The 21,208-nt window shown below is 38.2% G+C and overlaps 8 protein-coding genes across 8 annotated transcripts; 2 read left to right on the plus strand and 6 right to left on the minus strand.

The window, feature by feature from the left end:
* The first annotated feature begins 220 nt into the window (after positions 1-220).
* Positions 221-767, plus strand: B0P05DRAFT_542577 (uncharacterized protein). Its single transcript, XM_051578327.1, has one exon. The coding sequence runs from the start codon at positions 250-252 to the stop codon at positions 748-750; it is 501 nt and encodes a 166-aa protein (XP_051434542.1). The 5' UTR covers positions 221-249; the 3' UTR covers positions 751-767.
* On the minus strand, positions 768-7,981 carry B0P05DRAFT_491494 (uncharacterized protein). The gene is made up of 8 exons (XM_051575324.1): positions 7,812-7,981; positions 7,420-7,766; positions 6,967-7,376; positions 6,106-6,915; positions 6,024-6,048; positions 2,432-5,956; positions 1,144-2,384; positions 768-1,086 (listed from the first exon to the last, which is right to left on the minus strand). The coding sequence occupies exons 1-8, from the start codon at positions 7,922-7,924 to the stop codon at positions 802-804; spliced, it is 6,756 nt and encodes a 2,251-aa protein (XP_051434543.1). The 5' UTR covers positions 7,925-7,981; the 3' UTR covers positions 768-801.
* A 1,545-nt stretch (positions 7,982-9,526) lies between these two features.
* On the minus strand, positions 9,527-9,897 carry B0P05DRAFT_587366 (uncharacterized protein; the record flags this gene model as incomplete). Its single annotated transcript, XM_051582583.1, has 2 exons — positions 9,527-9,727; positions 9,763-9,897. 2 exons carry the CDS (start codon positions 9,895-9,897, stop codon positions 9,527-9,529), a joined length of 336 nt encoding a protein of 111 aa, XP_051434544.1.
* Positions 9,898-11,151: 1,254 nt separating this feature from the next.
* On the minus strand, positions 11,152-12,583 carry B0P05DRAFT_470604 (translation elongation factor EF-1 alpha; the record flags this gene model as incomplete). The annotated part of the gene is made up of 2 exons (XM_051574571.1): positions 11,152-11,376; positions 11,432-12,583. The coding sequence occupies 2 exons, from the start codon at positions 12,581-12,583 to the stop codon at positions 11,152-11,154; spliced, it is 1,377 nt and encodes a 458-aa protein (XP_051434545.1).
* A 207-nt stretch (positions 12,584-12,790) lies between these two features.
* B0P05DRAFT_542590 (ABC1 family-domain-containing protein) lies at positions 12,791-14,726 on the minus strand. The gene is made up of 5 exons (XM_051578328.1): positions 14,022-14,726; positions 13,736-13,974; positions 13,571-13,676; positions 12,991-13,528; positions 12,791-12,938 (listed from the first exon to the last, which is right to left on the minus strand). The coding sequence occupies exons 1-5, from the start codon at positions 14,717-14,719 to the stop codon at positions 12,888-12,890; spliced, it is 1,632 nt and encodes a 543-aa protein (XP_051434546.1). The 5' UTR covers positions 14,720-14,726; the 3' UTR covers positions 12,791-12,887.
* A 150-nt stretch (positions 14,727-14,876) lies between these two features.
* On the plus strand, positions 14,877-16,678 carry B0P05DRAFT_542593 (uncharacterized protein; the record flags this gene model as incomplete). The annotated part of the gene is made up of 9 exons (XM_051578329.1): positions 14,877-15,069; positions 15,122-15,170; positions 15,222-15,344; positions 15,392-15,700; positions 15,748-15,907; positions 15,952-16,027; positions 16,073-16,224; positions 16,270-16,403; positions 16,457-16,678. Exons 1-9 carry the CDS (start codon positions 14,910-14,912, stop codon positions 16,674-16,676), a joined length of 1,383 nt encoding a protein of 460 aa, XP_051434547.1. The 5' UTR covers positions 14,877-14,909.
* A 106-nt stretch (positions 16,679-16,784) lies between these two features.
* B0P05DRAFT_637642 (uncharacterized protein) lies at positions 16,785-18,175 on the minus strand (the record flags this gene model as incomplete). The annotated part of the gene is made up of 5 exons (XM_051583655.1): positions 17,655-18,175; positions 17,452-17,600; positions 16,911-17,407; positions 16,852-16,864; positions 16,785-16,816 (listed from the first exon to the last, which is right to left on the minus strand). Exons 1-5 carry the CDS (start codon positions 17,825-17,827, stop codon positions 16,785-16,787), a joined length of 864 nt encoding a protein of 287 aa, XP_051434548.1. The 5' UTR covers positions 17,828-18,175.
* A 1,133-nt stretch (positions 18,176-19,308) lies between these two features.
* On the minus strand, positions 19,309-21,208 carry B0P05DRAFT_542613 (cytochrome P450). Its single transcript, XM_051578330.1, has 7 exons — positions 20,771-21,208; positions 20,674-20,726; positions 20,155-20,625; positions 19,859-20,107; positions 19,613-19,808; positions 19,538-19,562; positions 19,309-19,489 (listed from the first exon to the last, which is right to left on the minus strand). Exons 1-7 carry the CDS (start codon positions 21,166-21,168, stop codon positions 19,322-19,324), a joined length of 1,560 nt encoding a protein of 519 aa, XP_051434549.1. The 5' UTR covers positions 21,169-21,208; the 3' UTR covers positions 19,309-19,321.

Genomic DNA, 21,208 nt, shown 5'->3' on the forward strand with positions numbered 1-21,208 from the left:
GTCTTCAATCAATTGATTTTCTTCGTCTATTGTCTAACCGTGGCTCAAGAAAGGATGACGAGAGAATACAAGCAAACAAAGGGTCACTTTTGAGTCTATGGAAGATAGCGTTTTATATCATCTACTGCAGTTTAGATATTCTGCATCATCACAACATTCAGGGCAAGTCACAGTCCCTTTTTTTCTCTCTCTTTTTCTTTGTCTCTTTTTTTTTTTTTTTTTTTTTTTTTTTTTTTTTTTTTTGCATACATGAAAGAGAGTTCTTCACCTGCTCGTCCTAGTCTCGAGCATGCAAGCAGTAGTACAACACCCACTCGGTCTACCATTCGAAGCAAGTCAAAAGAAGAAATAGAGAAACTAGCAAAACAATCACTAGACTCATCTCATCTCAAAAGAAAATATACCCCATCTCCTCTCTTTTCACCACCTCGGTTCTCTCGCACAGATACATTTGAAAGTGACTACGATAGAGACAATCCCAACCGTTGGACAAAGCGTCAATGGAAAAAACTAGAAGAGTATTATCTATTAAAGAATCGTGACTATGAGAAAGCAGCCAATACATTTTACTTTCGAGAATCTCTTATTACAATGAACTTACCGTCTTCACAAGACATAGCTGGCAAACCAAAATGTAAAGAGTTATGGACAAAAGAACAAATACTATGGCGTGCCAAGTGCCTACATACAAGTGTACAATACCATAATGGGCTTTTACCGTCTGAAAGAAAGAAACAAAAGACAAGATAATCATGTAAATAAAGACTTTTTATTATAATTATTATTATGCAAATCTATGTTTTATGATGACATGGGTGATGGTGGTGCAGATGAAACAGGTGTATCGTATGGTTTTTGTTTCGTTGAACTCTCATAGTATTTTTGAATGGCAGGGCCTAGTCTACGTAAAGTGGCCGCCAAATCCTTGGGTATCAATGGCTTTGTTAGATAGCCGTCCATACCTGCATCTACACAGATTTGTTTAGCTGAAGCTTGGATATCTGCTGTCAGGGCAACAATAGGCAATCTAGTTCCAGTGCCTGATTCTTGTGCACGAATACGTTTCGTAGCTTCAACACCATCGCACTTTAAAAAAAGAAAAAGAAATGAGTATATATGCATGCATCTAACACACTATTTTACCTTGGGCATATGATGGTCAAAAAAGCCCAAACAAAAGTAACTAGGTGGTTTTTGACTCCATAGGTTTACAGCTTCCTCACCATTATTTGCACTCTCTACCAAGAAGCCTAGTTTTTCCAATTGTTTTCTTAGAAGTTTTTGTGCCACCATATTGTCTTCTGCAATTAATACAGGCTTCTTTGCATACCAGCTCAATTCATCTTGTTTGAAATAGTCTGACATTAGGTTGCCCATAGGTGGCTGCAAATGTGGAGTTGGTGCGTTTTGTTGAGGATCCAAGACTTGGTCCAATAGACCCAAAAGCTTAAGTCGACGTACTGGTTTAGCCATCTTCACAATTCGACCACGACGCTCTGATGCTGAGTTTGTTGCTTCAGCGGCCAATTTATGACCTTCTGTTGATGGTGTATACAACAAAACAATATGTAATTCACATTCAGGATCGTCAGCTACGCTCTGTAATTGATGTGCGATAGAACCACTGGGCTTAGGAGGAAGATCTAATATCAGGACAGGATGATGTTCTTGCAATGCCTGAGAGACAGCATGATGCATGTCTTCAATGCGCTTCATATGGAAATCACTCAATAAAGAGCGAACCATGTTTGCATTCAAATCACTATGGGAAGCCAACAGAATACTTTGATTACGCAGCGAAGACCGGAGTGCAGCTGCATTAGCGGTCTTTTCATTACATGTCTTTTTTTCCTTATTTGCAACAATAGTAAACCAAAAATTGGACCCTTTTTCGTACTGCGATTCAACACCTACTTGACCCATCATAAGTCGTACCAACTGCAAACAAATAGAAAGACCAAGTCCTGTACCACCATACATGCGCGTTGTGCTTCCATCCACCTGGGAGAACGGTTCAAACAGTTGAGACTGTTGCTCGGGACGAATACCGATACCTGTGTCAATCACTTCAAACTTGAGATGGACAAAATCGTCATTTTCATCATACTCCATGTCAAGATGACACTTAATAACAACGCCCCCAAAATGCGTGAATTTGATAGCGTTGCCTAATAAATTAGTCAAGATTTGGCGCAAGCGAGAGGAATCAGCCACAACAGTATCAGGTACATCAGCATCGACAATATAAGCTAGTTCAAGACCTTTACGTGCTGCTAATGAGCTCAGAATCTCAATTGTATCGGCAATCACTTCTTCTACGACGACGACACCCAAGTCCAATGTCACTTTACCAGCTTCTAGCTTGGAGAAGTTCAACAAATCATCTAAACTTTATGAGCAAACAAATCAAACTTGTTTCCAAGACACTTACCAATAATTTTTAATAGCATTTCACAACTCTCTTTGGCAGTATGTACAATATCTTTTTGTTCGGCATCCAATGTTGTCTCAGATAACAACGAAATCATGCCATAAAACCCAGAGAAGGGAGTACGTAATTCGTGCGACATGTTAGCCAAGAAATCTGCCTTCAGTTTCATAGCGTGTAATGCTGCCTCTTTGCTTTTTCGTGCTTCTTCAAGTGCCGCCTTTTGGTTCTCAATCATTTTGACATTGGCATAAGTGACCTTTTGTATGCTCTTAAACAAAAGTGCATTTGTGACAGAGATACCGATTTGCTGTGATAGTAGTCGCAACACAGTTTCATGTCGTGATGTCAGTGAACCTAAAGCACCTTCAATGTAGATGCAACCAACAATAGCTGATTTATGAATGATGGGTGTACATATACATGACTTGGCTTGTGTTGTACAATCTGAAAATCGGGAGTCTTGTTGTACATCGACGATAAATATAGATTCCTGAGCATGAATTGCATAATGCGCAATACGTGTAATGATAGAATCAGCCTCTTCTGATAAGGGTTTTGGTGTATTGAAAATCTCGCATCCGTCCGTTTGTGAACCACAACCGACAATCAAAAAAGACGTGTTTTCCTTGACGATAATGACGCCTGATTCTGCTCCTGAGTTTTCCAAAATGATGCCTAACATTTGCTTCATAAGTAATTCAAAGTTCATCTCGCTGGAAATAACTTGAGAACTCTTGAGAATAGAAGCTAAATCAACCACATCCAATGTCAAGAGTGTTTCTTCAGGGCTGTCTTGTTGCACAGTATCTGCGGGAGGAGCATAAGGATCAGCCACATTCAAATAGTCAATCGGTTCACGTTTAGGTGCTGGCTGTGGAGTATCTGTCTGTGTACTAGTGTCTTTTGTCTGTCCTTGCCATGTTGTTTCTTGTAAAATCGCACCATGTTTCTTCTCCAAATGTCTGACTTTACCAAAGATACCAAGGTGTCGGCAAGTGATGATTGATTTCTCAATCAGAACTGAAGCAATTGTAGGCATATCTTGTCGAAGATAGTATTCAGCAGCTAACTCATGCATCACAGCTATTTCAATGGGCCATTTTCCTTTTCTTGCTTGTCGAATGGCTAAATCAAACAACTTTTGAGCCATGGGTTGATCATTATTTAAGCATGCCAATTCAGCTTCAATGCAGGTGATGAACATCTGAAGATTATCTGGGTGAGCGTACTGAGCCCATTCTTCTAGTTTTCCTCGAGCAATGTCTACTTGCTTTAGATAATCGCGTTCGAGTTGTTTGTTTCTAATGAGTCGAATGATACTGATACAGCGATAAAATAGCATCAAGTGTGTATGACGTTGTCCAGGAAGTGAATCTGACATAGCCATATGTTGTGAGCTGAGCTTGACTGAGGCTGCATCAAAATGAAAAAAGGATAAGACACACGATTTCATAGCATAGTAATAATACAGATGCATATCAGCATCAGCTGTATGTAGTTTTTGGGTTTCTTTGATAAATGTTGCCTCTTCAAACTCGTTGTCATCAAAAATAGCGCTTTCTGTTAGTTTTGTTTTACCTTGAACAGCCAAGATGATGCGAATCATGGTGCTTGCCATAATAGAAGTTCCCACTGTTTCGCCTAAACTATCTGTTTCTTCCAAGCAATTTTTGGCTTCTTTGAGAGAATCAGCCATGTTTTCACCCGTCAGCAAATTACCAGCGACCATATAAAGATGAGCAAAAGTAGCATAGATACGGTCACCTCCCAATAAACTTTGCTTCATAGCTAATCGGGCAACAGGAATCGATTGATAAAAAGGGTGCTTCCACGAACTTAAGAACGTAGCATAGAGATATCTTGCACGACCTGATTCAGAGTTACCACCATAATGATTGCATAATGCCACACCGATTTCACCTATCTGCTCACCAAACGCATATGCTTTGAATAACTGCATAGACACAATGCCAAAGAAAACAAAACCTACGCCTGTTGAAGGCGTTGTGCCATTCTCCAAAGTTTTAAGCACAAACTGTGAGCCTATGGCCAACATTGCCCGCATGTCGTTTGTCCAATAAGCCCATAGGCACAGTTCTTCCATGATTGTGAATCGTGTACGAATCAATCGGTTTTCACAAATAGGAAGCCTCAAGATATTATTCATGCCAACTTTCAATACCTCTTTACGCGTATAGATATAGATTTCTTCCAACTCTTTTTCTGAAAGGTCCATCTTGATATCGTCCATACCTAATTCTCTCAAGCATTCAAGCAAAATAGAAGGGCTGTCTTTGCTTTTTGTACGAGACCAGCGATAACGATGTTGCACTCTGTAAGCAGTAGCACGATCGATGGCTGACTGAGCATGCTTGAAAATAGCTTGCAAATATGTTCTAGTCTTGTGATGACCTGTCACCCAACCAATTTCTGCTAGTCGAGTATACAAGTGAATGGTCTCGATATATCGAGCGTCTGGTCCGTCTTTCCAAGGATTAGCAGATAACAAGTGTTGAGCAGCAGTATAATAATCAAAAGCAAGTGTATGAGCACCCGAATCAAATGCTTTATCACCAGCTTGCAACAACACTTTTCGATAAGGTGACTTGATAGTTTCGTTCTGAATAAGATGAATAGCAGCCATAACATGATCAGCTACCCAAAATCGATCTATATGGTTCTTGACGATAAAATGCGAAGCAATTCGAAAATGATATTCGTCCTTCTTCTCTGGGGAGACAAGCAACATGGCTGCTTGAGAATAACGATCATGAGTAAACCGAAAATTGTCGTTATTGCCAGCCTGAATAAAGCCTTGTTGAAGAGCACTTTGAAGGCCATTGATGCAGTCTTGATTCTTCTTGCCTGTTTTCTCAGTTAATTTGAGGCTAACAGGAGATACAACTGATTCTTCATTTGAACTATCTTGGTCAGCTTCTTCATCGTCGTTGTCGTCTTCGTCGTCATCCATATCTTCATTCTCCCGCATCAAATTTCGAACAGTTTCAAAATTAAAGCTGTTACCAAAAAAGGATGCCCACTTCAAGAATCGCCTACCGTCCTGCGGTAATTGCTCTTTTAATCTGCTTACAAGAAATCGAATGTCCATATCGCCATTTTTGTTAGCATTACTGATCTCAAGTAGCAAAGCTTTATCAATCTCTTGAATATTATATTCCCAACGTCTTTTTTCCCAAGTAAAATAAATCAAATTCTTCTTTTCCAGCGTCATTAATAGCTGGCAGATGTAAAAAGGATTGCCATTCGTACGCTTATAGATAAATTCGACAAGCGGCGCTAATAACACAAGATCAATTTCTTCTAGTCGATGCATAGTTGTGCGTACAAGGTCCATGACGGCTATTTGCTGCAAATTTTCAATTTTGACATAGCTGACAATGGAGTCTTCGTTTGACAACAGTTTGGTAATTAAACTAGAGACATCGTTGTTGCGATACGATAGTATAACCAAGAAATTGAGTTTTGCCGATACAAGTGAGTCTAATAATTCAATGGATGCTTCATCTATGGAGTTGTTAGTACGTACGCATTACAGTCAAGTTCAAGTCCAGATTATAAAGCTGACGTTTACCTGCTTGATGTAGATCTTCCAGAAACTAACATAATGACGTAAGTAAAACAAGGCTTATAGAAAACAGAAATGCGTATATTACCAATGTAACAAATTTAAAATTGACCATCACTTGAAAGATTTCAATAAAAGCTGAATGGAATCTTAATTTGATTTCACTACTTTCCATGTCACATTCACAACCTGCAGAACTGATGCTGGTGTTGCTTGACATTCTTTGTAAAGATGGCTGGTCTAGAAACGAAGCCAATTCAGGAACATTATCAACCAGAAGAGTAGGAAGTTGAGAAATGGTCTCTGCCCCTAATTGATCTTTAAGCATGCGTCTGAAACGCTCAATCTCAGATACGGGCTCTACTAAAATATTCTTAAGGAAAATAGATAAGCATCTCAGAATACATCCATATGGTGTAGGCTGTCTTCTGTCAAATTTAGCAATAGCAATATATCCATAATCTCTTGCAAACTGTTGAACGTTACGTATTAATGTCGATTTACCAACACCTGTGTTGCCGTAGATCGCAATAATTTCTGTAGATCGCTTTCGATTATGATGGATTTTGTTACTGCTGTTTCTATCAACACGCTCGCTCGTACTAAGTTTAAGAGGTGACATCACTGCTGCAGCAACTGCAGTAACACCGCTTGAGCTTAGGCGGCGTCTTCTGATATGTGATCCACACATGTAAGCTGTACGACGAATAATTGTATTGATCAAGTTTAGTTCTTGTGTTCTTCCAAAGCATGCATTATTAGGTAGAGTAAAAATGCTGGCAATGTCGTATTTTCCTAAAGGAAATTGATGAATTGTGCCATGCTGATTGAGTTGTCTTAAGCATTCTTTCAGGTCTTCCCTTACACCATGAGCACTGGTATATCTTTCGTCTGGAGACTATATGAAGTCATTATTATTTGTTTTGTTTATTTTGGTCTTTCACCATACCTTGTTTGTCAATTTTTCAATAATCATAGAAATTGGAACTGGGATATCTATACATACAGTGTGTACTAGAGCAAGTTTTTTGTTGAGTACGTTGTGTATAATCTCCATAGGGCTGTTGTGTGCAAATGGCAGGCTGTTGGTCAACAAAATCCATAAAGTAATGCCAAGACTGTAGAGGTCTGTACGATGATCAGGTTGGAAAGTAGTCCGCCCGGTTTGTTCAGGCGACATGTAAATTAGCATCTGTAAGAAGTTGTTGGCACCGTTACGATGTACTGTCTTTCTCCAGCCTTCTGAAGTTAGGCTCTGTTCAAGACTACTGGAGCTAGAACCAAAGTTCCAAATCTTGACTGAGCTATTCTTGTTACCAGGCCAAAGAAAAGCATTCAATTTGATTTCTCCATGTACAACTATAGACTGTCAGTCATTCATTTGTTTCATTCTGAATATTACTTTGATGCTTATGGATCATTTCCAGGCAGTTGCAACATTGGATTGCAAAGTCAAGAAATGTTTCTAGTGGTACATAGGGGTTAATGTTTTCTAATGTTGTGCTATCATTACTGTGTAATTCAGGTGTATTGTTGTACGGTTGACAATTCTCTAATCTATTCTGAACATCTTCATATATGAATGCAATCGAATCACTGCTGGATAGTTTAATTTTCTCTAGTGGTTTACATAGTAGTTTTCTAGCTGAAGAAGACTGCCTATATAATCGTTGTACAATATGATATTCTCTTTCTAATCGTAATGGCTGGTGTGACAATTTGGCTATGACTGGAAGCTTATCTTGTTTTCTATACAAAATAAATTAAAAAAACAGTGAAGCCATTGTTATATACCTATAACCATGAGCTACTGCGACATTATCAACGCCTTCTAATAATTTAGGTGAGTCAAAATGGTAGCCGTTTACTGTTATTGCTATTCCTGAATCAGAAGAGTTAAAGTTCATGATATAAAAGGCTATGAGTAGACATAGGAAAAAAGAAAAAGAAGCAAAAAAGAAAAGAAAAAGTTTATTTTCTAAAGGGAAAACTTGGTATAATGTGCGTTTTTTAGGCTTTTTTATACTCCTTTTAGTCAAATTTAGATGCACAGCTGTCTGATTGGATGAAATTCGTTGTTTGTCCGCTTTCTAATTAGTAATATGATGCTATGTCTTCATCTAAATAGAAAAAGAACATAGCTACACGTATGCAGGTTCAACCATGAAAGTTGTTTTTTAATTACTTGTACCTTTTTTCTCTTTTATTGCCAATGACTTTACCACTCTATTCTTTTATATTGTTTCGCTCTTTGAATTAGATTGACATATTAAATTGAAATCAAACAAACCAGGAGTGTTCATTTATTTGACATGTCTAAAAATTTTTTTTTGTTGCAATCTATTTCATCATCGTATCATCGTTTGCTGATTTCAGTTACCGCTTGTCATTTCTCAGAAACAGACAGAAGGAAAGCGAAACATTTAAGATTTCTATATTCTGACTTTGAACAATTTGTTTTTCTTTGAGCAACTGTTGTTCGACATTCTCAAACAGGAAAACATCTTGCATGTCGTCCATAAACAAATGATACCATAACTACTGTCTTGTACAACACATAGACATGTAAGTGTCTTGTAAAGAAAATAAAAAAAGAAGGAAGGGAAACAAGGATATGATAAGGTTTTTTTCTAGATTATTCCTTCCTGTGGCGATCAGGACATCATCGGAATAGTTTCGATCATACCAGGATATAAGCTAATGTTGTGCAAGCAATGCTAATAATATAACTCATATAACGACACAATGTATTAGGATAGAGTATTGTGGCTTTAGTCATGGATGATATTACTAACAAAAAGATGAATGTTTGTTTGTCCTGACAATTGCTTTTTATCAGATTTCCTTCCAATTATCATTTTCTCAATTACCAATTGCTCCAGTAAAGCTACTATCGTGTCCATATTTATTGACACTAAAATGTTTGTTTTCTCTTTTGTGTGCTTGTTTTATAAATAACTATTCTTTCTCACTTAGAAAGACTGACATCATAAATTATGATTCGTAAAAGAACTCTTTATATCCACACGTATTAATATTCATAGCATTTATGAGCTAAGAAAGAATTCTTTTAAACATTTTTGGTGTTTCCAGCAGGTTTGCAGTAAATTGAAGAACTTTTCATGTTGATTCTTTCGACAACAGAGGTTGTAAATGACACACCCGTTTCTTGTACTGGCAGTTGCTATGGAAAAGGTAATAACAAAACGAATGTTGTCAAAAAAACATAAATGGATATTGAAATCTAACATGCGGATGTTAGAATTTTGATAGACGCATGATAACAAAATCCAATACAATGGTTAATTTTTTGTTTGAAAATGATGTGCAAAAAGAAAGACTATTTAAGAAGCACATATTTTTGGGAAGAAGGGCCATTCTTGTCATATATCTGAGTTGTCTTTATGCCTTGTTCTCTACATATGTTACATCCTTGCTTAAGATAGTTTTTGTCTTGTGTTTGAATAAGTCTATGTACATCTTGATGATAAGCCTGTTGCTCCTTGTTGTTATATGGTTGCTTCTTCTACTGGAACATGTTGATCACGATTGTAAGCAACTTCAAACAGCATCATCTCTTCTGCAATAGGCTCTTCACTATCACTTTCAATAGTTCTTTCAGAAACAACTTCATCTTGTTCTTGGGTAATTTCTTCGTCACTTGTTTGTTCGGAGTCTCTGTCTGACCCTTTGCGCTTACCATCAACATCCTGGAAGTCATCATAATCAATACACAAGAATTCACTTCGTTGGTATCATTGTTCTTGGTTTGTTGACTGGATATTAGCTTGGCTATTTCAACAGTTTCGATGCTGTTCAAGGGTTTCGTCTTCTTCGTCTTCTTTATTGTGTACGCCACTACTGCTAAACTTTGGAGCATTGCTCCAAATATGGTGCATAGGACGTCAAGTACATTTCAATTCCGATGCACACTTGGTGTCAAATTTAAAAATCCTTGTCTCAAATGCGCCAAGTTTGATGCATCATGCACCTTTTTTCTAGCGGTAGTGTGTGAGAAAAAAGGGGAATAAAGGTACCCGAAGAAGATAATAAAGTGATTCATGAAACTCAATTTCTTATTGCATCTGTTTGATATGAAAATACATACACTGACACAGAATAGATAGTGCTTTTTTGGGCTTGAAACTCAGGCTATCAAAACAATATGTAAACATGGCTGGTCTTTTTTTTGTCAGCAATCAATTGAGAGGTCTATTTTGTGAATATAAAATTAAATGCATGCTCAGTATCTTGTAGGGTCCTTTTTGACCCCGATTAAAGCTTAAAATCATCCTGTCTACCAAGCGACCTAATAAGTCACTACATATCTTATTTCAATCCTCCAACAGCATTTCGTTCAACTCGACAGTATTTTAGGGTGCTCAACAATAATTTGTAGATTCAAAAGATTGAAACGAATGATCTGGAGATTTGAGTGACTCAGACTACATTTTGGTTCACTTTGCCTGATTTATCAGACCTTCAATGAATACTGTATGGCCAATATCACCTCTTCAAAAAAAAAAAAAAAAATACCGTTATCACATTACCTCAACCTTCTCTCACTTTGTAGCGCTCACCTTGTTGCCAAAGAACTATAATCTCACCATCTGCACCTTTGATAGCCTACCAAGATTTTTCAGACCAAACCAAACAAATCCATTGGTTTGCTGTCTATACAGCATATTCCTTTGTCCAGAAGGTGAGCTTTGTGGACTGTGTAGCACAAATGAAAGCCCAGCTCACGTAGATATCGAATGATACTGTCTCTAAAGGTACAAATGCCAAGTTTTTCCAAAATGATTTTGATGTCGTAGTTACTGAAGAAAGGGTACAATTCGCTTCAAGCGTCTTTTTCCTCTCTTATTTATCTTTGAAGGTACAACAGAACCTCTTTTGCATACAATTTAAAGTGATTTTTGTATATCCTAACCTCAAGGTCTCAATACACTTTTCACTTTGAACAACAGGACAAAAGGGGGGGGGGGGGGTATCTTTTTAGAAAAATGGCATGGCGTTGGAGGATGGATAAACAAATTGTATAACTTAAACACTGACATAGTACTTTTAAAAAGTTTTTATTGAATTATTGAACAAAAAGTAAATCTTCTTTTAAAAACCACTATTAAGTAGCTTATTTCTTGGAGGCCTTGGCAGCAGACTTGGTAACCTTACCACCCTTTTCGACCTTTTCAACGGCCTTGATGACACCGACAGCGACGGTTTGACGCATATCACGGACAGCGAAACGACCAAGAGGAGGGTAGTCAGTGTAAGCTTCAACACACATGGGCTTGGAAGGAATCATCTTGACGATGGCAGAGTCACCAGACTTGATGAACTTGGGGGCATCTTCCATCTTTCCGTAACAAATCAGTTAAAAAGGTTCAAAAAATAACTATATATATACATACCTTCTTACCGGAACGACGATCGATCTTTTCGATCAATTCAGCGAACTTACAGGCAATGTGGGCGGTGTGACAATCGAGAACGGGAGCGTAACCAGCACCAATTTGACCAGGGTGGTTCAAGATGATAACTTGAGCAGTGAAAGAACCGGCTTCCTTGGCGGGGTCGTTCTTGGAGTCAGAGCAGACGTTACCACGACGGATATCCTTGACGGAAACGTTCTTGACGTTGAAACCGACGTTGTCACCGGGAAGACCTTCAGTGAGGGTTTCGTGGTGCATTTCGACGGACTTAACTTCAGTGGTGACAGCAGCAGGAGCGAAAGTGACAACCATACCAGCCTTGATAACACCAGTTTCAACACGACCAACGGGCACAGTACCGATACCACCGATCTTGTAGACATCTTGGAGGGGAAGACGGAGAGGCTTGTCAGAAGGACGAACAGGGGGTTCGATGGCATCAATGGCTTCAAGGAGGGTCTTACCAGTCTTGGCACCAGCCTTGGTTTCCTTGTTCCATCCCTTGAACCAGGGCATGTTGGTAGATTCATCCAACATGTTATCACCGTGCCAGCCAGAGATGGGGACGAAGGGAACAGCCTTGGGGTTGAAACCAATCTTCTTGATGAAAGAGGAAACTTCCTTGACGATTTCGTTGTAACGGGCTTCGGACCACTTGGTAGTATCCATCTTGTTGATAGCAACGATCAATTGACGGACACCCAAGGTGAAGGCAAGAAGAGCGTGTTCACGGGTTTGACCATCCTTGGAGATACCAGCTTCGAATTCACCAGTACCACCAGCAATGATAAGAATAGCACAATCGGCTTGAGAGGTACCAGTAATCATGTTCTTGATGAAATCACGGTGACCGGGAGCATCAATAACAGTAACGTGGTACTTGGGGGTTTCGAACTTCCAGAGAGCAATATCGATGGTGATACCTCTTTCACGTTCGGCCTTGAGCTTATCGAGAACCCAAGCGTACTTGAAGGAACCCTTACCGAGTTCAGCGGCTTCCTTTTCGAACTTTTCGATGGTACGCTTGTCAATACCACCACACTTGTAAATCAAGTGACCAGTGGTGGTAGACTTACCAGAATCGACGTGACCAATAACGACAACGTTAACGTGAGTCTTCTCTTTACCCATTTTGAACTATAGATGATGTTAATGGATGGATGGCCTTGATGGATGGATGTATGGCTTACCTTTTAGTGGATAGAAATTAGGGAGGGAACACAACGGTTTCCGATTTCAAAAACAATTTAAACGAAAAAAAAATTGGATTTCTTTGAACGTCACATTAGCACTCAGAAAACGTCACAGTACATTCGTAAAACATTACCGGACTTGAATACTGTCTTCCTTAAAAATGGCTTTATTTACAAGAGAAACTGCTTTTCTCGTTAACCAATAAACAAAGTATATAAACTAAATATCATTCTGATCTACTCTAGCCATCAAATACGGATGGGTCAATTTCTACACCAAATTGCTTAAACATCTAAAAAATGTTTAGTAGTTGTTCTATCTTGCCTTTTTTTTCATCTACTTGCCTGTTCTTTCATTCTTTCATCCAAAATATCTTCGAGTCCTCGAGCTTTTGATCCAAACAATAATCGGTTGGATGCATCTCTAAATCTAACTAACCAAAAACTGATAGTCATGGCTAACAAAGTCAATTCAAACACAACAGATCGCCAACTAAGCCAGGTTCCTTTTTCTCTTGAAATGCCCATGACAGCCCATCTTGCCATAATATTGATGCGGTTGATTGGACTTCCTACTGCCTTGTTATTGGCTCGGACAATGTTCATATTTCTTGAGATAAAGATCAATTCTCGGGGAAACAGTGCTTGGTCACGCAGAAAGTTCTTTATTCTTTCTTTCATGTGCGTTTGCAGCTCGTACATGTCTTTGACATCTATATGCTGTTCAAGATGGACTGCTTTTTTACCAGAAAATGGCCTTTGAAGAGTAATGGATGCAAACATATTTGCATCGTTAATGCCCCATTCTTTACAAATTTCTGTCATTTTTGGTATATCTAACATGAACAGAGCTTCCCATAATTTACAATACTCTAGTCGAAATCTATTGACATGTTAAGCTTAGCATTGATTTTTGTTCACTTACTTTTCTGATTCTTGAATATAGAGTCCATGGTCTATCAAGATGACTTGAACTTGATTCTTATTTTTGGGATGTTTTCTTACCAGCACATTGCCTGGATGGGGATCCGCTATACAATTTCTGTAACGATCAGTTCAACAATTCTCTCATAACATGCCTTCCACGTACCATGCACAAATCCACTGCGGAAAATCTGACTAGCAAATGCTTCTACAGTTGTCTTCATGGCTTCCACATAATCCAAACCCTTTTCCTTAAGCTTTTCTGTGTTTGTCAGCTGAATACCGTCAACCCATTCGCAAACCAAAACTCTTTTCGAGCTGTATTCTTCATAGACTTTGGGAACATACACCTTATTTTTTAGAGATTTCTCGTTCTTTAAATGCTCCCAAGCCTTTTGGGCATTTCTATACATATGTCAATTGCAATCGTTCAATCAAAATCATTGGCTTACCTTGCTTCATTCTCAAAATCGGCTTCCATTCGCATATGTCTTTCAACATAGTCACTGGACCAAGACAAGGGCAGATCAAAGACACGCTCATACACTTTAAGTAAGGTACGAAAAGCAGCAAGATCCCCTTCCATTTGTTTTTGAATTGTTGGTTTCTGTATCTTGACAGCCACCAAATCGCCATTTTTCAATCTTGCTTTATGGACCTGAGCAATGGAAGCAGAGGCTACTGGTGTCATTTCAAATTCAGCAAAAATTTCGCTTGGATGTTTGCCTTCAAAATCATCCATAAAAACGCGCTCAACGGCTTCAAAAGAGATAGCAGGTGCACTGTCAAATAATCTTCTAGCACGAATCTGGTATGCGGTAGGTAAAACTGCTGCTTGAGTACCAATCACTTGGCCAATTTTTATATAAAGCCCACCATTTTTTTCAAACACGTCAAATATGCGGTTAGCTACTCGAGTATGCAATTGCTCAATACGCTGGTTATCTTCAGCTGTATGTCCTGGTTTAAAGTTGAATTTATAGTCAACAGCAAGTGCTACGCCGTTATAGAAAGTACGGAAATTACGTGTAAGTAACTGCGCTTCTGTTCTCGAGTCGTATGCGTATATCCCAGCAGCTAAAAAAGCACTGCCTAACACAGATCGAGTTGTTCTTGAGCGAGGAATAAATCTTCTGGCTAGAAAAGACATAAAAAAATAAAGAAAAAAAGGCAAATATCGATCATCTTGATGGCAATCGATGTTTTATGCTTGTACAACTCTGCAGCCCAACGCATGTACGTCACTAATTGTTTCGCCGCAAAGTATAAAAGGTGAAGGAGTGCAACTAATAAAACACCGCAATACCCCGCATTTTTCTTCCTCTCTTTTTTTCATTAATATGGCTACTAAAAGAGCTCTACCACTTTTATTTCGACAAGGTTCTACTTATTTAACCAAGTGTCAAATAATTAGACCACTTTTATCTCAGTATAAAAAATCAGTCTATCACTATACAACAACGACTACACCAAAACTAGCTGCAGTACCTGAACAAACAAGTATGTAAAAAGAATGATAAGGGCCAAACTTACATATCTCTTTTTATATCAGACACTAGTTCTTCTCGGTCAATCAATTCTGACTCTCATGATTCTTCAAGGTAACAATTTAAACAAATGCAAATGGCACTCATATAGTTGTGAATATTTAGAGCAGTTGAGATAAAAGATGCCAAACTGATTTTTAATCAAGCCTGGAAGAATATCGAGGATCATTATGGCAGAGAAAACCTTCATTTACCTCGTGAATTTATCTTTTTGATGGGTGCCCCTGGGTAAGTAACAATACAGGTTGGATATTGCTGTTTACGATACGGTACAGATCTGGAAAAGGAACACATACTCCTTCTATATTGCGTGCACGTGGCATCACTAATCCGCCCATTTCAGTCTCCCAGTTGCTTCAGACGCCAGAATGTAAAGAACTGATCAATCAAGGTCAAATGATATCTGATCGTTATGTGATTGAGCTGTTGCTACATGCCATGCTTGACTGTGATCCAACAGTAGGTGTTTTGGTAGACGGCTTTCCAAGAACGGACATTCAAGTGGAGGCACTCAAGTTGTTGCATGACCGTATGACGGAATTGAGACGTGAGTTTTGGAATACCGATAGAAGAGACCAATTCCCGTAAGTCAATAAGCGCTTTCTTGATATATTGTTAATCTATTCTATAGTCGACCTGTATTTCGTATTTGCGTTTTGTATGTAGATGAGGAAATTTCTGTTCAAAGACAACTGGCAAGAGGTAGAATGATTCGTCAACATAACTTGGAAGTCAAAAAGACAGGTCAGGGTGTCTTTTGGGATGAGCGTGTGACAGATAATGATGAAAATGTAAGTCCCTTTTTTTAAGGTGCTTATATATTCATTTTAAATAGTTAATTCGAGAACGTTATTCGATCTTTAAAGCTCATTATGGCTCACTCTTGAAACTGTCGAAAATGTTTCCTTTTCGTAAGTTTAGATATTCATACATACTTACTCATTCTATATTTCTAGACTTGATTAATGCTACAGGATCTATAAAAGAAGTACTGCAGATTATTCTTAAAGAATTCGAATATCAATCTTCCCTTGAACTGGATTCAGATACTTATGATGCTATTTCACATATTCCCGTTGCAACACAAATTGGTATTCATGCTCGTCAGGTATATTTGATCGTCCATCAATAAGTGAATAACAAGGTCTCGTAGGACTTGATCAGTCGATTAGAACACTATCAAGACACTGAGCCTGATTTATTACAAAAGGCTATCCAATTTATTGATGACAATGTCATGCCTAAAGTACATCGTCATGCTATCAGTGGTCATACCAATGTTAGAACGTAAGTCTTATAGTCATGCCTCTTTATTGACTAGGCTGACCTTTTATTTATAGTGAAGAGCCACGTATGGGAGATACTCACTTTGCAGCTATTGTGATGGATGTACTGTCTGAGCGTGGATATCATGTATCACTCGACCGTCGTTTACACCATGTTCCTGTGCGTTTTGACTTAGAGACAGGAAAGATTGAATTAGAGACACATCATATTTATTTATTATCAGTCGAGTATCCCAAACACTATATTCGACCTTTAGAACAAAAGTTTAATTAAAGATTTGCATTATTCTTCCATTCAAGCCATCTAAACTTCAATTGTTCTTTCACTTCATCGCTGCCAAAAATAGCGTCAATAGAACAAAAAGAGATAGTAAAGAGCTCTTCATGGCTCAGGTTGAATGTCTCGGCAGCCAGCTTGTATTCATTGGAAGAGTCAGAGAAAAAGACACCTTTGTCGTCCGTCTAATGAATATGAGCATGATTTGTTTAATCCCTTCATAAGACTTACACATAAAATGAAAGGATGTTTATCGTACAAAAGTTCCTTGATATGATGTTCTTCATATGTATTCACAGTCTTGCACAACAAATTTGAAGTCATACAAATCTCAACAGGGATATTATGCTCATAGATCACCTTACGGCAATATTCATCAAGAAAGGTTGCATGGCCTAAGCGATCAGGTTTAATGGCTAACAAATCAGGACCTTCAACCATGTTTTCTATCACTTCATTAAAATGCAAAGTGATGGGGAAGTTGTGTTTTTGGGCTCTAAGAAAAGCAGGTTTTAAAGCTTCAAATGAACCTTGCTTCACATCACCGCAGAGATCAATACCAACAACACCTCGAGAACGGAAAGCTAAAGCCAAATCAACCACTTCTTCTGCCTCTTCAAGCGTATTGCGACGATCAATAGACACAATCAAGTTCACAACAATATCCTCTTTTCTAGGTTCATGGAGCACCGAGACAACAGCTTCAAGATATGATATCTTTGTCATGCCTTTTTGGTCATTCAGTCCCCTTGTTTACGCATAAATAAAATACCTGTTTCTGAGTTTTTGCGAGGTGTTGTTCTTAATTCGAGATATTTGACACCATCTTGAGCAAATTCACGAATCACATTTCGAGTAGCAATACAAACACTCTCTTCATCGTCAGTCAATTGATAGATAAATCGAAATAAAGGAAAGAAGCTACAAAGAGTAAAAAACTGATGTTTTTGCTCAAGTACGCGTGTACATATTTACTTGTAAATCGTTAAGACATCAGGGATCTGGAACTGAGCCAACTCTGGCTTTTGCTCTTTCTTACGCTCGACAAGCTCACGCATAGTAGCTGGACTTAAGCTTCCGTTAATATGGGCATGGAGCTCAACTTTAGGAAGTTTAGTACAAAAATCAGCTAAGTTTGTGAATGTCATAGCAACAAAAAAGCCCAAGTGCAAAAATACGATTCAACTCCTATTTATACACCGTTCCTGAATCTCAATCTGTACTACAGATGAGTGAGAACTACTGCGGTAGATATTCAATGTGTTCTTTTGATGACAATGGTTGCGATAGAAACAATAATTTCAGGTACACATTTTATCCCAGAATGTAGGTGTTGAGAATAAAAATTATCTACGCATGCGTTTAGTTAGTTTGTTCATGGTGCGATAGCATATATAATAACAGCGAGAAAGCAAACAAGAGATTGCTGCGGCAAAAGTCATATCAGGCTTCTTTTACCAAGTATAGCTAAAGCCAATGTCAATAAAATAATGTTGTATTTGATCTAGGCGTTTCTCATAATTGAAGCACTGGAAAAATGAAATATTCCATCAAGAAAATCTATTACAAGCAGCTTGTTTTTGTTTGTGAAGATTATTATAGAGATATGAGCCTTATTACTTTGTGTCAATAGATTTGCTTGAAACCCATTTTGCGTTTAGTAAAATTAATAAGTCATAATTTGCTTTTGACATCTACAGCGAGTAACAAGAAAATTGTTCAAAGTTTATTTCATCAAACTTGCCTGATTCGCCAGACTCGCCAGCTTAATGAATCAAATGCGTTTTAGCAAAATATTTTATCCAAATAACTATTTTAGTAGTACGTTAGTTATTCATGTAACGGAGATACTAGACAAACGAACGTTTCAACGGTGTAAAAGATAACAATTTATGCAAATCTTCTTCCCCTCCCTCCCTCCCCCGCATATAAAGGTGGCATAAAGCCTGTTTATGCACGCATGAATGCTCGAATACTTACAAATTATGTCTAACGTCATGTATGGTATCTTTGGAGTCGATCTGGATCAAAAAAAGCGACTTATCCAAAATGGCCAAAATATGTCTTTCGACCAAAGGGTACTACTCATGAAAAAAGCTTGTTTGAAAACTCTTGATCTTCTACGAGACGCTACAAGACGAAAAACAGAGCTATCGAAAAGCATAATTACTCAAAATGCGTGCCAGACGCTCTAGTTTTTGGCGAATGTGTTTGCTTTCTAATCCTATTGATGTAGTAAACGCCACAATTCTGCTACTAGAATGTTGAGGAAATAGACGAAAATGTTTAAGAGGCTTTTCACTCATATCTCATCATTTTCAGCAATCAAAGTTATAAAACTTTTGTCACTACACCAAAGCTATGAAACTGCGTCTTCATGCAGTTCTCGACAAAAACCTAATTTTTCATGTATTTTTGATGCCTCTGCTTAAAAGCTGTCTTTTACGTGCATCCTAGTACGCCAAGTGTTTGTCAAGAATGAAGCTGCTTTCAATTCTTGAATTTCAATTGTCACTTTAAAATCTGTGGCTATAAAGTTGTACATCCTGTCATGGAATCCTTAATGTACAAGAATAAAAGCGAAAATGCTGACTTAAGCTAAGGAAAAAATAACAGATAAAAAAAAATGTAATGCATTCAAATTATGGACGTTTTATAAACTTGACTTTAAAAGTACGAGGAGATAAGGTAAGGCTGCTGTCAGGATGATCAATATCTGGCAATATGACTTGTCCTTTTTCATCCGTAGGAGGCTCTACAATACAGCGTCCTATCAACTGAACAAAAACGATAAAAAGCTCTACCTCAGCCTATGATGTTACATGAGTCTATCTAACTTATTTATCGCTCATAATTACCAAATAGATACCAGGACATAAGCGTCTATAGATTTACATCGATGAATATGAATATATATATCAACAGTACTTTACCTTCCCCAGCCAAAGTTGAAATGATCTCTTTCTTCAGGTCTACCATTAGCTGCTGCATTCATTGTTTTGGTATCATTTATGAACCTTTCAGGATAAAATCGTTCAGGCTCAAAGTATACTTGGGGATTCCAATGAATACTTTCCATAGGCGTCATCACAGATGTACCCTTTTTAAACAAGTATTGATCAATGACAACTACAAACGCACTGTCATAAGAAGGTTGTCTAAGAGTGTGATTGACTTACCATCTTCTTTTACAGCATGAGGAATACCAAAAGCTGTGACAGGTCTAAATCTCAAGCTTTCTTTCAAGACACAATTGACATAAGGAACTTGATCACGATCACTAAACTGAGGGAAACGATTATGTTTACGAACAAACTGCTGAATTTCGTCTGCTACACGCTGTTGAATCTCTGGATGATGACACAAAAGGGCTACGGTCCAACTCAAAGTGACAGAAACAGTATCTGTTCCACCAGCCAAGAAATCAGCTATAGAAATAAATGAGCAACATATTTCTTGTGTCACATATTCTTACAAATAATGACCAACTTATCATCTGAACTAAGGTCATATCCTTCCAAACTCTTGGTGACATTGGGTCCTTCTCTGCAAAGTGCATCGTTCATCAATCTACGAAGAAGAGGATCGCGCACTTGTTCAATATGATGTTTCATGTGTTTCTCTTGACCAGAAAGATGCTCCAAAATCTTAAAGGCAGGAATAAAGCCAGACATGTCATTCACAAGTGTACCAAGCTCAATAGATTTGAGGATGGTATCTGAAAGGTGCCGGAATTCTGGATCTTCCACAGCTTGATAGCGCATACCAAATCCTAACTGAAGGACAATATTCATGGATGCCAAGTGCAAATATTTGTTAACTACAATCCCTTCGGAAACATGTGATGATGTATCTAACAAAAGCTTATCGATAAGTCGTTTCGATTCTTCTTCAACCAAATGAAGGTATACTGTTTCAATCTGCTTAGGCGAAAGAACAGAAAGTACTACCATGCCCAGTCAAAACAAGTGTTTATGTCTCTCTTTTTTTTTACCTGCAGTTCTAGCTTCTTTCCAATTCTTTCTAGGTTGCACGAATGCAACGCCTCTAAATTGATGAGTCACTTGTCTTCTTTGACTGTGTAAACTTACTTTCCACCTTTGGCATAGTGCGTGATACAGTACTTGTTATAAGCTCGGTCAGAAACCTGCATACCATGTTTGGAAAAAACAGTATGAGCCAAGACAGGATCATTAATCATCACCCAAGTCTGAATACCCATACGGATCTGGAAGATGGGGCCCAATTCTTTATGCCACTGATCCACTGTGCGCCCAGGATGTTTACCTAACGATAACATATGGCCTAAAACCGGATAACAGTTTCGAGCCATAGGGATTTCTTTTAGTAAAGGGTCCTTTTTCTCTCTTGAGAAAAGACGATAAAGGACAACTGCTGCTGTAGCAGCAGTTATGCTAGTGATAACTATTTTTCTGCTTTCAGACAAAGAAGATAGTCGATCTTGAACCAAATGATATGCTTTTTCCATTTTGATGAGAGAGAAAGAGAAAAAAGGAGAAAGAAAGAGG

Source organism: Gilbertella persicaria (genome assembly GCF_025201335.1).
Source record: "Gilbertella persicaria strain CBS 190.32 chromosome Unknown B0P05scaffold_21, whole genome shotgun sequence".
NCBI lineage: Eukaryota > Fungi > Mucoromycota > Mucoromycetes > Mucorales > Choanephoraceae > Gilbertella > Gilbertella persicaria.

Coding starts and splice junctions, on each gene's coding strand:
- B0P05DRAFT_491494 (XM_051575324.1), bottom strand. CDS start 7,924: ATGAACTTTAACTCTTCTGATTCAGGAATAGCAATAACAGTAAACGGC. Junction 7,377..7,419: donor AATGATCCATAAGCATCAAA/GTAATATTCAGA, acceptor GACAGTCTATAG/TTGTACATGGAGAAATCAAA. Junction 5,957..6,023: donor GGAAGATCTACATCAAGCAG/GTAAACGTCAGC, acceptor ACAACTCCATAG/ATGAAGCATCCATTGAATTA.
- B0P05DRAFT_542590 (XM_051578328.1), bottom strand. CDS start 14,719: ATGTCTTTTCTAGCCAGAAGATTTATTCCTCGCTCAAGAACAACTCGA. Junction 13,677..13,735: donor CCGCAGTGGATTTGTGCATG/GTACGTGGAAGG, acceptor GAAATTGTATAG/CGGATCCCCATCCAGGCAAT. Junction 12,939..12,990: donor ATGAAAGAATGAAAGAACAG/GCAAGTAGATGA, acceptor AACATTTTTTAG/ATGTTTAAGCAATTTGGTGT.
- B0P05DRAFT_542613 (XM_051578330.1), bottom strand. CDS start 21,168: ATGGAAAAAGCATATCATTTGGTTCAAGATCGACTATCTTCTTTGTCT. Junction 20,626..20,673: donor GAAAGAAGCTAGAACTGCAG/GTAAAAAAAAAG, acceptor TGGGCATGGTAG/TACTTTCTGTTCTTTCGCCT. Junction 20,108..20,154: donor TGATAAGTTGGTCATTATTT/GTAAGAATATGT, acceptor TTATTTCTATAG/CTGATTTCTTGGCTGGTGGA.
- B0P05DRAFT_542577 (XM_051578327.1), top strand. CDS start 250: ATGAAAGAGAGTTCTTCACCTGCTCGTCCTAGTCTCGAGCATGCAAGC.